The 24,788-nt window shown below is 30.0% G+C and overlaps 1 protein-coding gene across 3 annotated transcripts in view; it reads right to left on the reverse strand.

Moving 5' to 3' along the window:
- Nucleotides 1-24,788, reverse strand: part of LOC124356737 (apoptosis-stimulating of p53 protein 1) — an 879,319-nt gene that overhangs the window by 752,765 nt on the left and 101,766 nt on the right. For all 3 annotated transcript variants that reach the window (XM_046807921.1, XM_046807918.1, XM_046807920.1), the window contains exon 2: nt 10,633-10,686. In XM_046807921.1, the coding sequence (XP_046663877.1) occupies nt 10,633-10,653 (21 nt within the window). In that variant the 5' untranslated portion in view covers nt 10,654-10,686. The remainder of the gene's footprint in view (nt 1-10,632; nt 10,687-24,788) is intronic.

The raw sequence follows: 24,788 nt of genomic DNA on the forward strand, positions 1-24,788 counted from the left end.
CTTATTTAATTTAAGTAACATAAATATATATATATATATATATATATATATATATATATATATATATATATATATGTTAATAATTTAATAATTGTTAATGCAATGGTTCCACATAAATAATAAATCTAAATCGAGTCAAGATATGAGTAGTAATAGAATGGTATCATAGTTTTGGTACAGATAAAATTAAAGTTTTCAAAAGATCTCTTTAAAATAATATAGGGTAATAAAACACAGGTAAGGAAGTAAAATCAATTTTTATAGCCAACCACAAGCTCCCAGAAGAGTAAATGGACGTTTTGGGACAACGCCAAAACTATCCTTTCTCTTCCTCACAGCTGTCAACACGTAATATGTTTGTGTTTGTATTACGAGATCCAATGATGGTCTTTATGTGTTTTTTTTATCAAACCAGTTAAAAAGTCTAAACTTCGTAATTGTTCACAAACGTTTGTTTGAGATACCGCGAATCCTGTTATCTATGACCCTAACCTTACTATTAGGACACAAGTATTTATTATATAAGTATCCCCAGATATTGTAACAAAGTTATATGTTTACGACTTTCCTGTCATGATTGGTGATTTTTACAGAAGCACCTGCTCTGCAGTGAAATGGTTTGCTGTGGATAACCCACATTCCAATTGTTAATTTTGACGATGGCAATTGCCAAAAACCTGTACTGTTTCTCCCGATTCATCGTTCTTAATAAACTCTAAACAAAGAAGGAGTTGAACCAAAAATGTATTGATTCTAGGAAAAACGAGGATTCAAAAATATGCGAAACATTCAAAACTTTGCTTAATTACTATATAACATAATATAAACTTTAAGAGACATCTTCTAGCCTGTCTTTAAATCTCGATTAACATAAAAAAGTGAAGAATTTAATTAATACAACCCGTTAGTTAAAATTTAGTCTAGCCCCAGAAAAATTTAAAGAGTTTAAAAACTATTTTTATACGTGAAGTCTTCTTTTAAGTCCTTTTTCAAAGTAACCCAATACCACGGTGTATACTTGTTATGAATTTGTGCCACTGTGCCACTGATTGTCAATAATTTCAATTCCTTCAGTAACAAAGGTGATTGATTTAGTGTTCATATACACCAACCATAGTAAAATAAAAATACAAATGAACGCGTATTACTACACTTTTAGGAACCAAAAATTAATGCCCATAATAATTTGCCCATATTTAGTTTACTTATTTTTCATTTTTCCAGGGGGAAAGGGTTGACCTTTTATTCACCCTTTGAATTCCCTCATGTGCACATAATACTTCCAGAAATACCTACACGATATATTGTGCGTCGAGAACCTGAAAATAATAAACAGAAAATAACTGGAGGGCAAACAGGACAGTTCTATTACTCAAGCACGAGTATCGGGTCTCCCTTACATCTTTGGAATTCCCATCGAGCACTCCCAACCCTCTCTCAATATTGACTTGATAAAGACTGCTCTTTCAAGTTGAATTTTCGTCTGTTCCAATTTACCTTTACCGGGTATCCCTCTCAGTTACTCTAATGTTAGTGAAAAGTACAACGAAGAACGATGTTCCAACTTTACCGCTATTAATTTCAAACTGAAATATAGTTTCTATCATTCGTTTCTGGTTTCTCATTTGAGTCGCCTAAATTTAATAAATGATTATTATTGGTGATGTTACTAATATTGTACTAACAAAGTAAATTGTAATGTAAGTTTGTAGGCTTACATTTACAGTTATTAAAAAGTAAAATACTTAAGATGAAGAATTTATTACCCACTCTTTTATTTAATTGATACATAAAGAGTGGTATGATTTTAATTTTTTCTTGCTAGAAATTCCATATTTAAAATAATATTCTATAAATGCAAATTATTAATTTTGAATGTTTAGAAAATTTGTTAAGTACATTAACACACAGTAAAAAATAGTTCAGTTCAACAAATTATATTTACAGATGTTATTTTCATTTTAAATACGAAATGTATAAATGAATTCTAAATAATGGTAGTTTAAATATTTATGCAAACTTCTTGAAACCGAGATTGTGGCAAGGAAGTAGAAGACAATGTATGGAATTTAGTTACTTGGAATCGAAGTTTTTAATTGTACACAAACAATAAGTCAGGTATAAAAGTGTAAGTCTGTTTTTATTTTACATTAATTCGTCAGACTTAATCATTATAAGAGATGGTTCAATCTAACTAACAGTGCAAAATAATTCCAGTACAAAATCATTGACAATTAAATAATTAACTGACCTAAAGTTGTTTATTGTAGTTTTTAAAATTGTTAACTTTATTTGTTGATTAAGGTAATTAATTCACCACACTTATTAGAGAGATCAATTACATTTAAAACATGGTTTTCTAATGACAAATTTAATAACATTTTAAAACTTTTAAACATTTTTAGTTTAAAAAGGGATTTAGTTGACAAATTTTAAATTAATTTTTTACTTTAGAAAACAAATTATTTATAAATTCAAGGTTTTGTACTTTCGTAATAATTGTTCTTACTACAACAATTAAGGATTTTTATACGTCTTGCAATGCAATCAATATATTGGGCACGTATTTAATTATTTTACTCTACACAAAAATAAAATTGATTACACAAAGGTACACGGTAAGGATTTATTTAAATAAACTATTTTGTATTTTTTACTATAACTGTGTTTCTTTAAAGATGAGGTTTTCATGAGCACCAATATTTAGAATTGAACGTGATTAGAAATATTTATTGGAAATTAGATTCAGAAGAGTGCCGAAATTACCTTATGTTAATTTGATAAAATATGACACTACAATAAACATTTTAATAATGAAATTAAAACACTTTTAGGATTAATTTAAGACGTTCATCTTACGGAAAACGGAAAAAACCCCCAAATTACCAGTAAACACACAAGTAAGCTCTTGAATTTGAACTTGAGGACCCTCCCTATGTGACCCCTTCTCTTGGTATTCTTTTCTCCTCCGCAAGCTAAACTGATTTTAGTTATATCCTGTATTTTTGGCTGAATGCCAGCGAAACTTGCCACTAGAGCGGATAAAAAAGTTTATCATTTCTGTCTGACTTTCTGTGTATCTGCACGATATATCGATACGATCTGATCTATAGACTTAAAATTTTGCATGAAGCTTCATGCTATATTAACAACATTGAGATGCTGCCTGTCACCCGATAGGATTTGGCTGAGCGTTAGCAAATATTTTCACATTGGTTTATGGGAACCACGATACCACGATAGCAACGAGAAAATATCAGAATAAATAAATTTACACGCTGTTTACAGTTATATTACGATTTTAACAGTGGACAAAATTTATTCCTAGAGTAAAACTAAAATGTTAAAAGTATGAGGTAATATTTAAATTAAAAGCATTCTTGCGATGTAGTAACCTCGCTCGCTTATCGGAACTTTTGTTATTTGAGCACTGTTATAATACGTAACTAATGCCCAAATATGGAAATTGGCTGAGCGTCATTGAGGCCTACCACTTAGTGCTGACACAATTTCCCTTCTGTCTGTCGAGGGGATACGAACATTTCTTTCCTGTACGATTCTATGTCTATCTATAGATTTAAAAGTTTACATGCAACCTGAGAGAAGCCTGTTACGCGACACGTGATGTGGCGTACTCTTACCTTGTTTGTACGTCTCGTTTGTACGATTTGTATTTTCGCAACCGCATCGAATGTTCGTCTTTTACCTAAACTGGTGTGTAGTGTTTGGCGAACTCTATTTTCTCAAAATGGTTCATATCACGTTTCATTTTAGCAATAAATACCTACTCTAATTGAAAATTCTGTTCTTCTGGGTGCAAAAGTAATTTTGGAGCATTTGTTCCAGATTATGAAACGCCTTCCCGATAATATATGTGACGTGGTAATACCCTTGAGCATTTTGTGTTTTATTCAAAAAGCGTCGTTTCAGATTGTATGGTGATTGACCGTTGTACAGTACCAATATACGGTTATAAAGTTTGTGTTTTATATGTTCTAAACGTTTTCTTGAAACCAATGTCCCCAAAAATTCTATCTGAAAGAATACGAACTGTTTTTTGTCGTCATGCATTAGTAGTAGTATGGTGGACTTTCATCATGATGCGAATTATAAGGTAAACCGACCAAATATCGGATACTTTTTGTTAGGCTTATTTTTTACTACCTAAATATCCTTAGAACACTACCAAAATTGGCCAAAACTTCAAAAAAAAAAAACACCTGGCTACAAGTTTTGAACTTTTAAATATTGAGAGAAACTACATACTTACAAAAAATTCTTCTTTCAATAAAATAATGCACTTTTTGAGATTGAAAAAACCCGTCCTAATATCGGATAGGGGGGTTCCCAATATCGGATAGAGTTTTAATATAAGAAAAAAGACATTAGTTTGAACTCTGAAAAACACATTTATTTATTGTGTTCCGACTGACTTCCTTTTTTCCTTTTAAGCTTATGACTATTGATCTAGTACCTTGAACAACTGTAATTCCTGTTTCGTCAACATTGTAAATTTTTTGTGGTGCAAAATTCAACAGTTCTGGATGCAAAATGTCAAAAAATCCTTTTTTTATTACTTTTTCTTTTGTAAAGTTGTTTACTCTTGACAAAAATACTGCACGGGGTAGCGGACAGCGAGACTAGGGTTGCGCCTTAGAAAGCCTTTCAACCATTTCTCTCCTGCCATTCCTTTAGGCTGTGTAAAATTGTTACGCAACTTATTTTTTATTGCAAGTTGATAGGCCAGAATTCTGATATCTCTTCGTCTAAGGCCGTAAAACCGTTAATCCATAGTTTTACAGTAAGTAACTAACTCTGCTTCCAATGTACCCAAACTGGCCTTCTACCAAGAGGAACTGACACTAAATCTTCAATAGTTTGTGTTGGGTGGTTAACATTTTCTAGCGTAGATCGAGGAACATTAAATGTTTTCGAAGCCTTTAGATACCCCATATATTTGCTTTTGACAGCATTCACAGCCTTAAGCATGTCTTCTTTCTTCCACTTCTTTCTTGGCGGCATCTAAAACATACATATCAGCACTGTGTAATACATGCCTAATATCGGATATCTGATATTAGGGCGACCATACTATCCGATATTAGGACGAAGGCAAACTCATGGAAAACAAAGACATAAACTTAAAAGTAAGACCGCAATATTTGACGACAGATAATTAAAGCACACTATTCGACACTTATGTTACATGTAGTAGAAGTCAAAACATACATTTCTTTATAGCTTCAGATGTGTCACCAAGTAACCACTAAAAATATTTCAAAACTTGAAAATCACAAAAAAATTAACATCACCGACAAAAATCATGGCAGACGTCTCAAACTTACATGAGATAGTGGGCGGGGGTAGGGGGGCACCCTTAAGCTGTTTTTCACTTGGAGCAGCACCTGTCAGCTGAGATACAGTGTATCCGATATTATGCAGGTATCCGATATTTGGTCGGTTTACCTTACTATTAGTATTTATTTTTATATACAGGGTGTTCAGTAAAAGTGTTCGAACTTGCAAAAAATGATCGTTAGTCGGTGTTGAGTTATTTTGATGGCATAATTTAAACGTCCAGCATTTTAAAAACGGTAAAAAGATTTTGTTAATATCTTATTTTCCTAAAGTTCTATCAAAGTTTAATACAATTAACAAGTTTCATAAATGTATCTTAACTAGTTTCAAAGATATAAATTGTTTGTTAAAAACACATAGGCTACAGACAGATAGTCAGAAAACTACAGGTTTAAGGACATACCTTCAAATGAACTTGTTTTGCTAATTTTTATGTGTAGAACAAAATTTCAAAGTATTGGAACTCTTTTACTAAACACCCTGTATTTAGAGGGCACCGATGGTCGATGACAAAATCTCTATAATAAAGCATCCTGCTCTGTATTACCACGTACCATACATCTTTATTTACAAATTTGTGAAGATTTAGGATCTGAACTTCACTGAAGACATTCTCAATTTCTAATCTGGGATTTGCAATAAATCGTTTTGCAGCATTTACGAGTAATTATTTATGTATGTCCCTATCAAATGCAATAGTTCATGCCCGTAGTTCAATGGGCAATGTGTTGTTTTAAAAATGATTGAACAATGCTCAGTACACAGATCTGAGAGCGAACGTTTGCAGGTCTGGAGGACAAAGTTTGCGGAAGTCCCAGGATGGCCTAGTCCATTCCTATGCGAGGCATGCCTGCGACCGATGGATGTCACACAGGATGCGGCACCGAGTATGAAGTGAGGTATGTCCCTGTGCTCTGTGCTCTGTTGCACTAGACATTACAAAAACTAGCCCTGGCAGAGCCGCATTGCTCGACAGTGCTGCAGAGGGCACTGCAGACGTAGCGTGTCCGTCACCGCCACACTAAATGTCAGCTCCCCAATTACCAGAGGTCGGGAACGTACCGTCTTATCTTTAACAAGGACTGGGTTCGCCGCCACTCGTACAAACTTCGAATTAGAGTAAAAATGTTTTCGTTTGTTACGTAAAACTAGGGGTTTAACTATCGGACGGAATTTTCTGGCCAACAATATCGTCATTATGAGAATATCTATGCTGTTTAGAGAATTCAAGACTAGGCTTTTACAATGCAGCGTAACGAGTTATAGTACATTCGTAATAATTTTTAATACCAGAAACAAGGTATCTGAGCTTTAAGGAGTTGCAAGGTGTCTTATGAGAGAATAAACTAAAACTACTACTCCCATAAGGTCAACATTTTCGATCATTGGTTGAATTGAAATACACACATGATCAATAATGATGATGCAAAAGAAGAACTTTAAGCAGTGAAAGGCCCTACAAGATTTCTTTATAATATAAAAAAAAGAACAAGTATAAATTATATTAAGTGAATTTTAGCTTAAGCTTTTACGTAAATTCAAAGAAATTCGCATAAACGTTACAGTAGTAGTTCTAACAATATTATTTATAATATTTTAATTGTTGAGGTTTTTATTACCTCACGTTCTATATTGGACAGAATAACCAACGAGACATTACTTGAATTCTACGTTCAAACTTGAGGGTATAAGTTAGTCCTAAGGTTAAGGCGAATCCTGGCTGGTGCTAATTTAATAAAATTTGATCAAGGAACGAAGTTAATACCTCCTGATTGTTTTAATACTTTTTGTAACATTAGCTAACACAATGGTACCACACATCTCGGGTACGAACAGAAATAAACTTTGTAATATTTTTAGATCACCTGATAAACAATTGAGATTAACTTAGAGGAATAATTTGTAACGTATGAAGACGTATAATGTAGGAAGAAATATACATTGACTCAAATTACTATATACAAATTTTATATAAATAAGCAAATTATTACACTAATACCAGTAAATGAAACAAATCCAATCCTCAATTTTTTACATAAATACTAATCGTAAGACATAATCACGTGTTGGATATTATTGTACTCTGCTATGATACGGAGGCCATTATTATACTCTTTCCCTATATATTACTTATTATTACGCGATATAAGTAGATATATACAGGCGTACGTATTATAGATTGAAAATGTTAACCCTTACGAGCGTTCACCTGATCTGAGCTTGTATTTAGGTACTATCTCGAGATTTGGTTTTTTTTCGCTAGAAGTGCGGGATGGCGGGGACTCCGCCACCGAACTCCACCCTGACGGTGGTAAGGAGCATTTTAGTTCGGCTTTTCCTCGACATCAGATCACGTGCCAGATCGTTCAACTTGATTTGAAGTCGGAAAAGTCTGGCATCAGTGCAGACTTCGGTGGTCACTTTGGAGTCAACCAGCACTTTTGGCGTAAAAGGAAAATCATCCCTCGAGATAGAACTCAAATTCAAGCTCAGATCACGAGAGCACTTGTTAAAATCAACTTTAACATTGTTACTACTAATAGCATATACAATTTACTCCCCGCAGTGTGCTGTATAATAGTGCAATCCATATAATACCACAGTACCAAAATTATAATAAATTTCAAGCTCCAATAATAGAATATAGAATAATAAAGGTTGAATTTTTCTTTTGTTATCTAAGAAGACGTAATACACTCGTTATAGATAATCCTTCAAAAAAATAGTCTGGTAGGTAGAGATTTATATAGTTTAACAAGCTCTATTTTAAACGATCGGTAATTTCTGCACATCAGTCAGGATATTAAAATTCAAGTTTAATCTATTTTAAAAGGATAAAAGGTTTTGGGACATTTCCATAATTAATGGAACAGTACATTTGGATTGGAATCCATCCTCTTTGTCAGATGACCCAAAACAATTACTATGTGGTGATGAAATCACCACAATCATGGTTTCCAACAGGATAAGTACGTAAAAAGCTAAATCATTTACCTGAGGATTCAAGGTGATTGGAGAAATGTCACTTAACAGAACAAGCGCACTAAGGCACACAGCCGCACGCATCAGCAACTGTGAAAGACTGTCTTGAGGTTTTTTTGACAACGGAAGAAGAGGACAGATCCAATCATATCAATGTAGTGTTAAATTTTCTTCACATTAACAATGGTAAACGTCCAAAAACCTGTTATTCTTCCTAATCAACAACTTCAATAATACATTTTAAACAAATAATACTTAATTAACTTATTTATTAGTAAGACTTAATTTATAGCTACACCACAGTCATATATTAATATGTATTAAATGATAAATATCTTAAAAGGTATATACAATTTTATTAAAAAAATAAATAAATTACATAGTAACAATACAGTAAGACGCCATGAGATAGAACAATATGTGTGAAGATGAATCTTGGTTACTAACTACGCCAATTTTGATTTCACAGAAGCCCAAATTATTTACGCCCCAAGTATTCCAAAACTATATTTTAAATATATTCAATTAAAATCTACTCTAAATTCAACAAAGTTAGAAAGAAAATTGCTAAGCCACATGTAATTACACTCAAGTCCAAATTAATTTCATGTATTCCAAAACTTCACTTTTAATTCATGAAAAATATAGAGACAATTTCTACTCCAAATACGATTGCACAGAAGTCAAAATTAATTACACGTATTTAAAAAACTAGACTTTTAATATTTTAGATTAACAACGGGTCTAAATTAAACAAAGTTAGAGAGAAGATTGCTACGCCAAATATGATTACACAGAAGTCAATATTAATTACAAGCATTCCAAAATAATTATATTTTAATTATTTTCGACTAAAGTCTGCTCTAAACTCAACAAAAATAGAGAGAAAATTTCTACGCCACATACGCACAGAATTCAAAATTAATTACACGTATTTAAAAACTAGACTTTTAATATTTTAGATTAAAATCTATTAACGATACAGATTTAGAGAGAATACATACGCCAAAAATGATTACAAAGAAGTCAAAATTAATTACACGTATCAAAAATTTTAGTTTTTATTCTTGAACTAAAATCTGGTTTAAATTCACCCAATTTAGAAGAAATTTTCAAACAAGGTAGTATAGAATGTATTTTCCGTTCGTGATCAAATTTGGTAACACGGCGTCACGTAGCCACTTGACGCGGAACAGGAGTAGGTTATGTTGACATAAACTGTGTTGACGTCCTGTTAGCGGTAAACTGCTTGTCTCGAGGAGAGCAACAAAGTGAAAGCCGCTTGTTTTCTTCCTAACACTTCAAATTTATGGGAAGATTTGTCTGTCCTTTAAATATGAATTTAACTTTTTTATAGGTGTATTAAATTATACTAAACTTTATACTCATTTTTTGCCCCTTTTGTGCTCAAAAAAGACAAAATAAAAGAAAAAACCGTTATTGTACGAATAAAAAATTGATGGTTATTTAAGTAGTCCCACAAAATTCGTGTATATTAACACGAATTCCTAATTTTGTTACACACAGGAGACACTTAATCATAAAACTAATTACACATAAAGTAGCTATGGTGGAAAGAGCTAATTCGATGCGATTGTTGAATTTAGCTCCAGTTCACCTTCCTCTGACGTGCAGCATCTGAAATCTGATGCCGTTGCAGACTTGACTCCTCAAATCTGGAGTCATGTTCGTCCGAAGGGATCCAAAAATAGACGGCGACAAAGAACGAAAAAGTTCAAAACGAACTCCCCCTGCATCGTTTCGACATCAGACATCCAGAGTACAAAACATAGTGCAATCTAGGTGAAGAGGTATTCTCATTGTCTCATCAGGTGCACAATTGAGCGCACTACGATCTGAATGCACGGTGGAGCAACCGAGTCTTCTACACATAACGCAGCTATGGTGGGAAGGGCTGATTCGTTGTGAATGTTGAGTTTAGCTCCACTTCACCTTCCTCTTACGTGCAGCATCTGAAGTCTCAGTTGTGTTTTGCGCTCAATTGTGCAACTGATGAGACAATGAAGAAAACTTATTCACGTAGATTACAATATTTTTTGAAGTCTGGGTGTCTTTGGTGTCGAAACGATAAAGAGGTTCGTCTTGAAATTCTTCGTCGCCGACTATTTTTGGATCCCTTCAGACGAACATGACTCCATATTTCAGGGGTAAAGTCTGCAACAACATCTGATTTCAGATACTGCACGTAAGAGGAAGGTGAACTGGAGCTAAACTCAATATTCGCATTAAAACTAATTAATTCGACAATTTAGGATTTGTATAGATTCTTACCGGGACCATAGACGGGATCATGAGTCAGGCTGGGAGTTTCCTTTTCATCCTCATCTGAAACAGAATTACATAATTGATTATCGTTTCTAAATCAGTTCAAATAATAAGCAGAGATATGAGGTTAATAGTAAATAATCAAATATTTAATGCGGGAATAAAATACGTGTTTATAGAAAAAGGTCAATTACAAACTGTTTAGAATCAGTAGGTACGTAATGTGTACAGAATGTACTAGAAGGTGCTGTACATTTTGACACTCATTCTGCACCATACGTCACTAGTTTTCTTACTTCGAGTCGAGATCAATGTTTCCGAAGGTACGGCAGAATGTATTATTCTAATCCCCGTGGTAATCAACATTATCATTGTTACTATATGTACTCAGAAACAAGATTGAGAACTTAAAGTTGTACATTACTTTGGCAAGGTATTGTGCATTTTGAGTCAAATACCAGTTTGATAAAAATTTGGAAATCATAAATGAAAAATGCTCGCTAACGTTGAGCCACATCTCATGGAGTTATATGCCACTCGATACAACATTCGCAGATCTCGGTGTTGAGAAAAGAAGCTCCACGCAACATTTCAAGTCTATAGGTCAATTCGTTTTTTGAAATATCATGCAGGCAGACAGACAAACAAATAAAATGTTCTGCCCCATAAATTCTTTTTTATGAAAGAAGATTTTAGTAAATAACAATTTCCTCAGTAAAATAGTATTTAAAAGGAATTTTAATGTTTTACATATAAGAAACTTACCACAAAGTTCATATTTTTTGTGATCCCGATTACAAACTGCTTCCTAATTAATGCTTTATAAATACCAACAATAATAATTTCTCTTTAGTTGTTTTGGTAATTTTCATACAAGAAACAACGATATGGATATAGTTTTTTTATATGAATTTCATCTTTTTTCAATGAATTAACATTAATTGAATAATATTTGTGTATTGCAATAATATTTTAGTAAACAACACGTTTTTTTTTTCAATGAATATTACTGAAAATGAATGTTTTACGTATACAAATATTTGACTTCCTTCTTTCGTGTAGGTGTAATACACAACTCAGAAATTAATACCTGTATGTGGATATGATTTCAAGATGGCTTAAAATAAATACTTTAAATGCCTTCTACGATCATCACGGTAAGTTATTATTAATGGCAGCGACTAGGCATTTTTTTACTAGAACATTAACCAACCTTGTCAATTGCACCATCCTAACAATGGTAACATGACCGTTAAAACCAGTCAGTATTTTCTTCAGACCTTACAGTTTATAGTAATTTATAGGAGAACATTAGAAAAAGTTTATCACTAACTATAATTATTTTCAAGGGTGCCATCATAACAAAAAATAATGTCGGTATTCAGTTACGTACTGTAGATGAACTAGAACAGATTAAACCACAAGACTAGTCACTAGTCACGATGCTGACTAAGTGTATTGAAACCTTCCCCCATCCCCATCCCCAACCCCACCCTCCTCCCATCTCGACCATTAAACTACATTTAAGATCGCATCGCTTTAACAAGTGAGATAACCAAGATGAAGGTCCTTTATCGATTCCTTACAGACAGAATGTCCATCCCTGTACCGTTCTTTATAATATAATACTGTTGCATACGAAATATAGCTATAATTGTATATATCTCATACAATATAATATTATATTATATATAATATTTGTGAAGTGCCTGATGATGGAATCTTTGATTCAGAAAGGCCTTGCACAAAATAAAAAATTATATACTGGAAAATGTTGTATTCCTTTATCTAGTGATACTACAATAATTATACATGTATGTTTATGTATATATGTGTATTTCTTGCACGTAAAGTGTTGGTAGTAAAATTTGGCTTTAAAAACTATTATTTCGTTGTACATTGTAATTGCCTTATTATACATATGTTTCTTCAGTATTAAACTTTCTACATTTTCTCTGTAACAATTTATATTTTTAATGCCTATTTAACGAATTAATTGTACGTTAAACATAAAAAATCGTTTTTCGAATGCTCTTGTTTGTATTTTACATCTTAAACAATAAGAGAGACACAGTTATGGAACAAACTTTATTCAATTTAATATGTCAAAAACCATTAGAATAAACTTCATCTTCCTCTTTCCCAAACTCCGAGCAATGATCATTTAACCTCGGGTACTAAATTGTGGGTGAAATCTTTTTTTGCCCGTTACTCAGTAACAAAGCATTCCGGACCTATGTTTATATAAACATTTTCATTATTTTTTATAGTACAAGAAGCTCAAAAAGTGCCGGTAACACTACCGATTCACCCTGTGTATTATATAATTTGTATATACACACGTATAAAACTCACATTTCTAAATCCAATGACTGATTCACTGTACAATCGTGGATACATGTGGATGCATATTTTATTAAAGGCACGCGCGGTTGTTATTTATTTAAACTACGAGGATTTGAATTCCAATCCCATTGGAAAATCAAAATTATTGGTTTTATTCCCAGTGCGTATTATATATACCGGTACGCAACATTTTAAATGTACAATTTTCATGAAGGTATTTTAGCGTAATCATTATTTATTTCTAGAGCTTTTAAGTTTTATTTCACAGCGCTTGTACATTAAATATTATTACCAAGGTATAACCAATTTTAAAAAAAAACTCTTACATATTATTATTCGCATAAGTTGTTACCCAAAATTATCAATTTATATTTTTAAAAACCTATAAATAATTAATAAAATCAACAGAAAAGTTAATTATTTTCTTTGCTACTAGCTTTTTAAGTATAAACCCTTTCTTCAGACTCCCTTAAACCAACCATCATTTAGGTTCTAATAAAAATAGAAACATTTTCAACACTATAAGTCAGCAATTTAGCTCTGCAAGCAAGTAGAATCTATTGAACTAAATCTGTTGCATATATGAATGATATATAACATACAATAATAATAAAGCTTTATACAAGTATACTATTCAGTGTATATGTAATTGACATACACGCTTTAGTAAATGTATTTATTTATTACATAGTTAGGTAATAATTTTATGGTGAAGTTACTTTGAATCAAATAGTATAGAATGTGTTGGTTCGATAGCTGTCGATATTTACAAACAGAAATCTCGTCATTTCTAGCATTACAGTGGTGTACTTACAATACTATTTCAGGGGGGAATGTCACACTGTGTGGTTTAGGAGTTATAAAATATTCTCCAAAACAAGGGCTTGATAATCTCCTCCCCTCCCCCCCCCCCGGAACCCCGAGAAGTTGAGTTGTAGAGCTTTAAGACCTCCTAAATATATCCTAATTTAAAGCTAACTACTTGGTGAAATTTTAATGTCTGCCTTACAAAATCTAGGGCTGGTCTTGACCAAAATCCACGTGAACCTCTATTAAGGCCAGTTAGGAAAATAGAAATTCAATACTCCAGAGAACCTTAAGAGATTTCACATTTAAAATTTAAATCTATTAGAACAAGATGTGTATGTGTAATAATATTTTTAAACAATAATGACATGTCCTACCTCATTTTTCATACTCGTTAACGAACAACAAACACAACCAAAAGAGTAACCAAAATATTTCGCCGGACCTTCGCAAATGAGGTTAAGACGAAAAATAAACGATCCTCCCATGTATAACTAATGACAGGTGTCCAGAGGGATAACACTACATGCACAACTGCACACAATAATTAGTGCTTAGAGCCCACGAAATAAAAAAGTGTTGGGAATGTTCAGTTGTGGTCCAAGGTCGGCGAGTCAGCATCTCCCGACATCGGCTGCTCGCAAACAAACACACACACACACACACACACACACACACACACACAAATTGCGTCACTGACCGTAACCTTGCCCCGTAGCCACAGACTCTCCACTGGAGATCTGGACACTCCAGCCGAAACGTTCCGAGTTTCCTGGTATGTAATCTGACTCATACTAGTTCAAGGAAGTGGGCTATCTTCCGTTTCATAGAAGACTTAGTCAAAGATGAACTGGAAGATTTGGACTCAAGCTCATGCGATTTTGTACTTTGGGTAAATTTGGTTATTTCATTTATACTAATTTATTTATTAATTGACTTGTAAATACAAAACAGAACATTTACCTAGGAACTTAAAACTACTTTTGGTGTATATACTCAAGGGACAGTCTGTGAGCATTTTTTATGTTACTATCTGGTCACTAAAAATAATTAAACGCTAACTATTAAAAACATCATTACAGTAGCTATAAGAACAATTTTCTCTACGTAGCAGTTTTAAATTGGACAGACTTAATTAATTTCTTATTAAAAAAAACACACATAATACGATTAATATTAATTAATCATCTTCGTCAAAGATGAACTGGTAGATTTTGACTGAAACCCATGTGGTTTTATACTAAGGGTAAATTAGGTTATTTTGTTTATATTTATTTTTTTAACTTTTAAATATTAAACAGAACATTTACCTAACAAACTACTTTTGGTGTATATCTTTAAGAAACAGTCTGTGAGCATTTCTTATGTGACTATTTGGTCAATAAAAGTAATTAAATGCTGACCATTAAGAACATCAATTACAGCAGCTATAATAACTTTAATTTTCTTTACGTATCATTTTAAAATTGGCGAACTTTTTATTTAATTTTATACTGAGAGTAAATTAGGTTATTTTTTATATTATTTATTTATTTTTTAACTTGTAAATACATAACAGAAATTTAACTTAGAAACTAAAAACTTTTGATGTAACAGGAACAAGGAACAGTCTGTGACTAATTTAGTATTTGGCCACTACAAATAATTAAATGCTGGCTATTAAAAACATCAATTACAGTATCTATAAGAACTTCAATTTTTTTACGTATCATTTTAAAACTAAACATACTTTTTACGTGATTTTTGACTGAGGATAAATTAGGTTATTTTATTTATAATTTAATTTATGTATTGTTTAACTTGTAAATACAAAACAGAACATTAACCTAGAAACTAAAAACTACTTTTGATGTATATCTTCAAGGAACAGTCTGTGACTATCTGGTCACTACAAATAATTAAATGCTGACTATTAAAAACATCAATTACAGTATCTATAAGAACTTAAATTTTCTTTACATACCATTTTAAAATTTCACAGACTTTTTATTTGATTTTATACTCAAGACTAACAGTCTGTGACTATGTTACTATCTGGCTTCCTATATATAATAATAATAAATGTTGAATATTAAAAACATCAATTATAGCAGGCTAGCTAAAAGAACTTTTAATTTTCGTTACGTATTATTATGAGTAATTAAATTGGATGGACTAGTAATTTATTATTAACAAATAACACACACATTTCGATTTAATATTATAATACATCAAATACTTTAATCATTACAAAAAGAACTTTAATTTTCATTACGTATTATTATTAAATTGGATGGACTAGATGTAATTTATTATTAACAAATAACACAACACAATACGATTGATATTAATACATCAAATCTACTTTAATCAATACAAAAAGAACTTTAATTTTCATTTTACGTATTATGTATTAAATTGGATGGACTAGTAATTTATTATTAACAAAAAAACACACACAATACGATTAATATTAATACATCAAATACTTTAATCAATACAAAAAGAACTTTAATTTTCATTTTAAAAACCGTTTTTTATTATTATTAATTGGATGGACTAGTAATTTATTATTAACAACTAAACACACACACAATACGATCATATATTAATACATCAAATACTTTATATCAATACAAAAAGAACTTTTAATTTTCATTACGTGATTATTATTAAATTGGATGGACTAGTAATTTATTATTAACAAAAAACACACACAATACGATTAATATTAATACATCAAATACTTTAATCAAGTACAAAAAGAACTTTAATTTTCATTAGTATTATTTATTAAATTGGATGGACTAGTAATTTATTATTAACAAAAAACACACACCAATACGATTAATTATTAATACATCAAATACTTAATCAATACAAAAAGAACTTTAATTTTCATTACGTATTATTATTAAAATTGGATGGACTAGTAATTTATATATTAACAAATAACACACACAATACGATTATTATTATATTAATCAGAAATTCTTATAATCAATACAAAAAGAACTTTAATTTTCATTACGTATATTATTATTAAATTGGCTTGGACTAGTAATTTATTTATTAACTAAAAACACACACAATACGAGTAATATTAATACATCAAATACTTGTAATCAATACAACAAAAAGAACTTTAATTTTCATTACGTATTATTATTAAATTGAATGGACTAGTAATTTATTCATTAACAAATAACACACACAATACGATTAATATTAATACATCAAATACTTTAATCAATACAAAAAAGAAACTTTAATTTTCATTACGTATTATATTATTAAATTGGGATGTGACTAGCAATTTTATTATTAACAAAAACACACACACAATACGATTAATATTAATACATCAAAATACTTTCTTTAATCAATACAAAAAGAACTTTAATTTTCGATTACGTATTATTATTAAATTGGTGGACTAGTAATTTATTATTAATCAAAAAAAACACACACATACGGAGTAATATTTACATACATCAAATACTTTAATCAATACAAAAAGAACTTTAATTTTCATTACGTATTATTATTAAATTGAAGGATGGACTAGTAATTTTTTATTAACAAATAACACCTCACCCAATACGGATTAATATTTTAATACATCAAATACTTTAATCAATACAAAAAGAACTTTTAATTTTCATTACGTATTATTATTAAATTGCAATGGACTAGTAATTTATTATTAACAAAAAACACACACAATACGATTAATATTAAGTACATCAAATACTTTAATCAATACAAGAAAAAGAACTTTTAATTTTCATTACGTATTATTTATACTAAATTGGATGGACTAGTAATTTATTATTAACAAAAACACACACACAATACGATTAATATTAATACATCAAATACTTTAATCAATACAATAAAGAACTTTAATTTTCGTTACGTATTTATTAAATAAATTGGATGGATCTAGTAATTTATTATGAACAAATAACACACCACAATACGATTAATATATTAATACATCAAATACTTTAATCAATACAAAAAGAACTTTAATTTTCATTAGACGTATTATTATTAAATTGGAATGGACTAGTAATTTATTATTAACAAATAAACAAACACAATACGATTAATATTAATACATTCAAATACTTTAATCAATACAAAAAGAACTTTATATTTTCATTACGTATTATTATTAAATTGGATTGGATCTAGTAATTTATTATTAACAAATAACACACACAATACGATTAATATTAATACATCAAATAACTTTAATTCAATACAAAAAGAACTTTAATTTTCATTACGTATTATTATTAAATTGGATGGACTAGTAATTTATTATTAACAAATCATACACACACAATACGATTATAATATTAATACATCAAATACTTTAATCAATACAAAAAGAACTTTAATTTTTTCGTTACGTATTATTATTAAATTGGATGGACTAGTAATTTTATTATTAACAAAAAACACACACAATACGATTAATATTAATACATCAAATACTTTAATCAATACAAAAAGAACTTTAATTTTCATTACGTATATTATTTATTAAATTGGGATGGACTAGTAAATTTATTATTAAACAAATAACACAACACCAATACGATTAATATTAATACATCAAATACTTTAATCAATACAAAAAGAACTTTAAATTTTCATTACGTATTATTATTAAATTGGATGGAACTAGTAATTTATTATTAACAATATAAAAACACACACAATTACGATTTAATATTAATACATCAAATACTTTAATCAATACATAAAGAACTTTTAATTTTCATTTAGTAGTATTTATTATAAATTGGATGGACTAGTAATTTTTTATTATAGACAAAATAACACACACAAATTCGATTAATATTAATACATCATAATACTTTAATCAATACAAAAGAACTTTAATGTTCATTACGTATTATTCTATTAAATTGGATGGGACTTGTAATTTATTATTAACAAATTACACACACACAATACGATTAATATTAAGACATCAAATATACTTTTAATCATACAAAAAGAACTTTAATTTTCATTACGTATTATTATTATAAATTGGTGGACTTAGTAATTTATATTGATTAACAAAAAACACATCAATACGGAGTTAATAGGTTGTAATACATAGTCGGGTTCAAATACTTTAATCAATACTAAAAAGAACAATTTAATTTTCCATGGTACGTATTATGATTATAAGTGTTGGGAATGGGAATTAGTTAATTTATTATTTGTTAACAAATATCACACACCCAGATCGTGTTAATATGGTTAACTGGTACTTCAAATATTCGGGTTACTCAATATCAAAAAGAACTTTTAATTTTCATTACGTAATTTTTATTATTAAATTGGATGGACTAGCCAATTTATTATTATAACAAAAACTAATAAACACACACATATACGATTTAATGTATGATAATACTGCAAATACGGGTTTAATCTTATGTTAGGGGTTGGGGAAGGTAGGTGGAGTGGTGGTTTGGGGAGGGTCAGTATGTTTAATTTTCATTACGTATTTTTTATCTATTAAATTGTAGTGGGATGGACTAGTAAATTTATTAGGGTTAACAAATTGTAACACAGGGTTGGGGGATGGTAGGGAGGTGGGTGGTTTGGGTTTGGGTCGTGGTTGGGTGGTGGTTATTTGTTATATCATCTTGATAGTGGTTGTGTGGTAATTTGTCGGGTTGATACAAAAAGAACTTTAATTTTCATTGGGGCTGGTATTATTATTAAATTGGTTGTGGACTTGGGTGTTGGTTATTTATTACTATAAAACACGTGGTGTGGTTGTCTGCATTGTCAAGGGTTACGGATTAATATTTAAGGGTTAGGGGCATAGTGGTTTGGTTGTTTGGGGTGGGTCGTGGTTGGGTGGTGGTTAATCAATACATTAATTGTAAGAACTTTGTGGTTTTATTTGTCGGGTTGATTGTCACATTTTTGTTAGGGTTGGGGCAGGGTCGGTGGTGGTTAAATTTGGGGTGTGGTTCACTAGTAGTGGATATGTTATTATTAAGTTAGTGAGTGAACAAAACTAGAGTCGTAGAAAGGTTATCTCACAATAGGTTCGGGCGATTAGTATTCCCAATACATCAAATACTGGTTTAGAGTAATACAAAAAGGGTTCTTTAATTGTTCATTACGTATTATTAATAAATTGAGTCATGGACTTGTTTAATTTATTATTAACTAATACAAACGGTAGACTACCCTAGTGACAACTTTACTCGATAGAATAGAAGAATATTAATACATCTACTCACTCACTTTAATCATACAAGACACTAGAACTTTAGTTACCTTAACACTTCATCCCACTACCTACCCTATTACTCCTTTATTAAATTGGGATAGTTAAACCTAGTAATTTATTATTTAACAACAAATAACACACACAATACGATTAATATTAATACATTCAATTACTTTAATCAATACGAAAAAGAACTTTATTTTTCAATTACGTATTATTAATAAATTGGATTGGGACTAGTAATTTATTATTAACAAAAAACACACCACAATACGATTAATATTATTACATCAAATACTTTATCAATACAAAAAAGAACTTTAATTTTCATTAGTATTATATTATTAAATTGGATGGACTAGTAATTTATTATTACAAAAAAACACACACAATACGATTAATATTAATACTTCAAATACTTTAATCAATACAAAAAGAACTTTAATTTTCATTACGTATTATTATTAAATTGGATGGACTAGTAATTTATGATTAACAAATAACAACACACAATACGATTAATATTAATACATCTAATACTTTAATCAATACAAAAAAGAACTTTAATTTTCATTATCGTCTATTATTATTCTAAATTGGATGGACTAGTTATTTATATATTAACAAATAAACACACAATTACGATTAATATTAATACATCAAATACTTTAATCAATACAAAAAGAACTTTAATTTTCATTACGTATTATTATTAAATTGGATGGATAGTAATTTATTATTAACAAAATAGACACACACAATACGATTAATAATTAATACATCAAATACTTTAATCATTACAAAAGAACTTTAATTTTCATTTACGTATTATTATTAAATTGGATGGACTAGTAATTTATTATTAACAAAAAAACACACACAATACGATTAATATTATATACATTTCAAATACTTTAATCAATACAAAAAGAACTTTAATTTTTCATTACGTATTATTATTAAATTGGATGGACTTAGTAATTTATTATTAACAAATAACACTCACACAATACGATTAATATTAATACATCAAATACTTTAATCAATACAATAAGAACTTTAATTTTCATTACGTATTATTTATTAAATTGGGATTCGGGACTAGTAATTTTTATATTAACAAAATACACACACAAATACGATTTAATTTTTATTAATACATCAAATACTACTTAATATTCCAAATTACAAAAGAACTTTAATTTTCATTACGTATTTTTATTAAAATTGATGGACTAGTAATTTATTATAAACACACACAATACGATTAATATAGAATACATCAAATAACTTTAATCAATACAAAAAAGAACTTAATTTTCATTACGTAGTATTATGAAATTGGATGGACTATAGTAATTTATTATTAACAAAAAACACCTCACAATTACGATTAATATTAATACATCATATACTTTATAATACTAAAGAACTTTAATTTTCATTACGTAAATTATTATAAATTGATGGACTAGTAATTTTATTATTTACAAATAACACACTCAATTACGATTAATATTAATACAATCAATTACTTTAATCAATACAAAAGAACTTTAATTTTCATTAGTATTATTATTATATTGGATTGGACTAGTAATTTTTATTAACAAAAAAACACAACACAATGACTGATATAATATTAATAAATCAAATACTTTAATCTATACAAAAAGAACTCTTTAATTTTCATTACGTATATTATTAAATTGGATTGGACTAGTAATTTATTATAACAAAAAACACACACAAATACGATTAATATTAAATACATCAAATACTTTAATCATACAAAAAGTACTTTAATTTTCATTACGTATTATTAGTAAATTGGATGGATAGTAATTTATTATTAACAAAAACACACACAATGTGATTAATATTAATACTTGACGTTGTTAAGGTGACGATGGACACGAAGTGTGTGAAAGAGTGCCTAAAAACCACGAAAACAATGTAATTGGCCTCTCGAAAGGCATGATTGGACCATTAGCATAATTTTACAAAAAAGGACACGCAAAATGCCGGGCGAGAACAATGGCGCATTTAACAATGGCATGCGTAATCGGCCCGAGCCTTGTGGGGTTCAGTACTGAGCACGCGACTTGTACTTATTGGACACAATTGGTCTAATTGTGGCGCCAAGGTCATCCGGCCAAGGTCATACTCCACCATATGTTCTCAACTTATACTGATCCACTGTTACACGTGTACTGTGATGGTTATTTCTTTGCGTAAGTTACCAATCCGAAAAGAATTGATTTCTTCAAATTTAGATGTCATTGAATTTACGCTTTGTTAAATCAAAAATACCCATCGGTCTGCTTAAGTATAAAGATGTCTTAACAGATTCGTCGGATTACAAAATTATTTATAAACTTAAAAATTATTCTGGGCCATTAAAAAATTGAACTGAATTGAATCTTTATCGGCAAAGTTGAACGTAAAGCTTTTGAGTGTGTCAATATAGAGAAGTAAATAAGTTAAAATGAATAACGACACCCTTAATACAATAAAATTTACCTGAAATATCGTTAGGTCCGTTTTTTACAAATATGCCTATTATAAGAACTTTTAAGACTGAATTTTCGAAAGAGTTTTTTTTTAATAATATTTACAGATTATAGATCTGAGAAATCAGAAATAATATAATTCGAATTATTATACAAAACTATTCATACATACAACAGTATAATTATGTAGGCTATACAGGTCTTGAGATGTATTTAATAGCATAGCGGAAATACAAGAGTGCACGTTAACGTAGGCATATGATAAAATCGATTCATTAAAAGTAAATATCTTTACAAACAACTAACAGGTTGCAGACATCTCTTTTAGTCAAATCACGGACTAAAAACATTGATCTAATGATAAAACGCTGTTATTCTCTGGGTAAGAAAGGTTCAGGAATGAGAATAAATTTGAAGTCCAGTGTTGCCAACAGTAAGTAAGCCGTCATATTACTCCCAACTTAACTTTAAATTACCACACAAACTGATTTATATTAACCCAAACGTTTTATCTGAAGTTACCCAAAATTACTCCACGTGTTTTCGTTAATAATTTTCAAATATATATATATAAGTCAAAGTGTATGGAGTTTTTTGTTTATAATGTATTTATAAATATTAAATTAATAAAATTAGGTTGGTAAAACACAGGTTTATAAAAAATTGTTGACAAAGGCACAAATTTAAAAAATAAATTTGTAACCAACGGATACCCGAGATGTCACAATAAGTCATCACCAGGAGTGTGACAGCTTTGATGCTTTATTTTGTTGACTTCTATTTACATATTTTAAAATTGGATTTTCCCATATTTTCAGATATTGCTCTTCAGTGCTGCCTTTGAAGTCTAGAATGCGTTTAAGTACACCCTCACTGTCTTATCCTTGTCTAGATTAAAATTGTTATATTCACAAAAAAAACATTTTAAAAGAAATATTCTCAAATAACAACGCAGTGCGCACTTTATACCATCCGTCTAATCTCCCGGAGAGAGACTTTTAGAGTGGAGTAGTGTTTGTAAACAGAAATTGCGTCATACACCTTGTAATTGATGTGGGGAAAGTACTTAAATTGGACTGATTTTCTTTACAGTGGTTCAGGTCCAGTTCAGAAGGCAAACGCATGTCAATTTTATTTGTTTTGCTACTACAAAAATGATATTATTGTGGACTAAATACTACAAAGAGGAATGTAGTAATGTCAAAGAGAAAAAGCCAGTGGACGAATGAAAGTTAATTACATAGTTGAACTTCTTATTACCACAAATAACCCCAAATATCTTGTTACTTCAAGATTACCCCAATTTACCTGATTTTACCGCAAATTGGGTAATTGCTGGGATTGGCAACACTGGGTGAATAATGCGACATGTCGGCTCTACAACACATGTCGGAGGACGAACTTAGCACGTCCTACAGTCAAACAAATCTCATGATGTGACCTTATCCATTATTTTCATTATCATTATTTTTAATCATGTCACGTGACTGTCGATTACAGTTAGCAAACCTAATCGATCGTTACTACAGTTCTTAAATCATGGTAACGTTTTCAATACTTTTTAAAAAGCATTAAAACATTATCAAAAGCAAAATAACGCTTCATAATAATAAATATCAAGATTCAATAACCTCAATATTATTATCAACCGAACATATAAATATGCAGTATAATATTTTTAATTTACAAAAGTAGTAATGTTACTTAAAGATTGTAACCTTCAACTGATCGTAAAACAGTATTTTTGTGAAGGGAACAGGATTTTTCCGGACATTTTCCATCGTTCAGTGAAACAAGAAATCAGTAACACTACGTTTCGAGATCTGCAATCTGATCTCTTCTTCAGGTACAGAACTAACCTAATACATTATTTTTGTGTAGGCCCGGCTTGTACTCAAAGCAGAAATAACTCGGAATAAATTTTTCTAAGTTTTAACAGAACTTATGAAACAAATAATAAACATTACTTTTCATTACACTAAGAATACCAAGAAAGTAAAGATTTAAACTACTGAAGTTCCTAAGCAATGCATAACGTATACAGTAAATTGGCAAATCGTCACTTCTGAGTGCAAACTGTCTCTTTTATTCGCTTACTATATAGTTTGGTTGATCTTGTAAAAATATTCGATTTGGAAAACACTTTTAGGTATTAAAGAAGATTTACAGTACGTACAGAAGAGCGCTATATTTTAAATTAGCGACTATAAGAAATATCTACTTACTGCTAAAAAGTAGTC

The sequence above is a fragment of the Homalodisca vitripennis genome, chromosome 3, assembly GCF_021130785.1.
Source record: "Homalodisca vitripennis isolate AUS2020 chromosome 3, UT_GWSS_2.1, whole genome shotgun sequence".
Classification (NCBI taxonomy): domain Eukaryota; kingdom Metazoa; phylum Arthropoda; class Insecta; order Hemiptera; family Cicadellidae; genus Homalodisca; species Homalodisca vitripennis.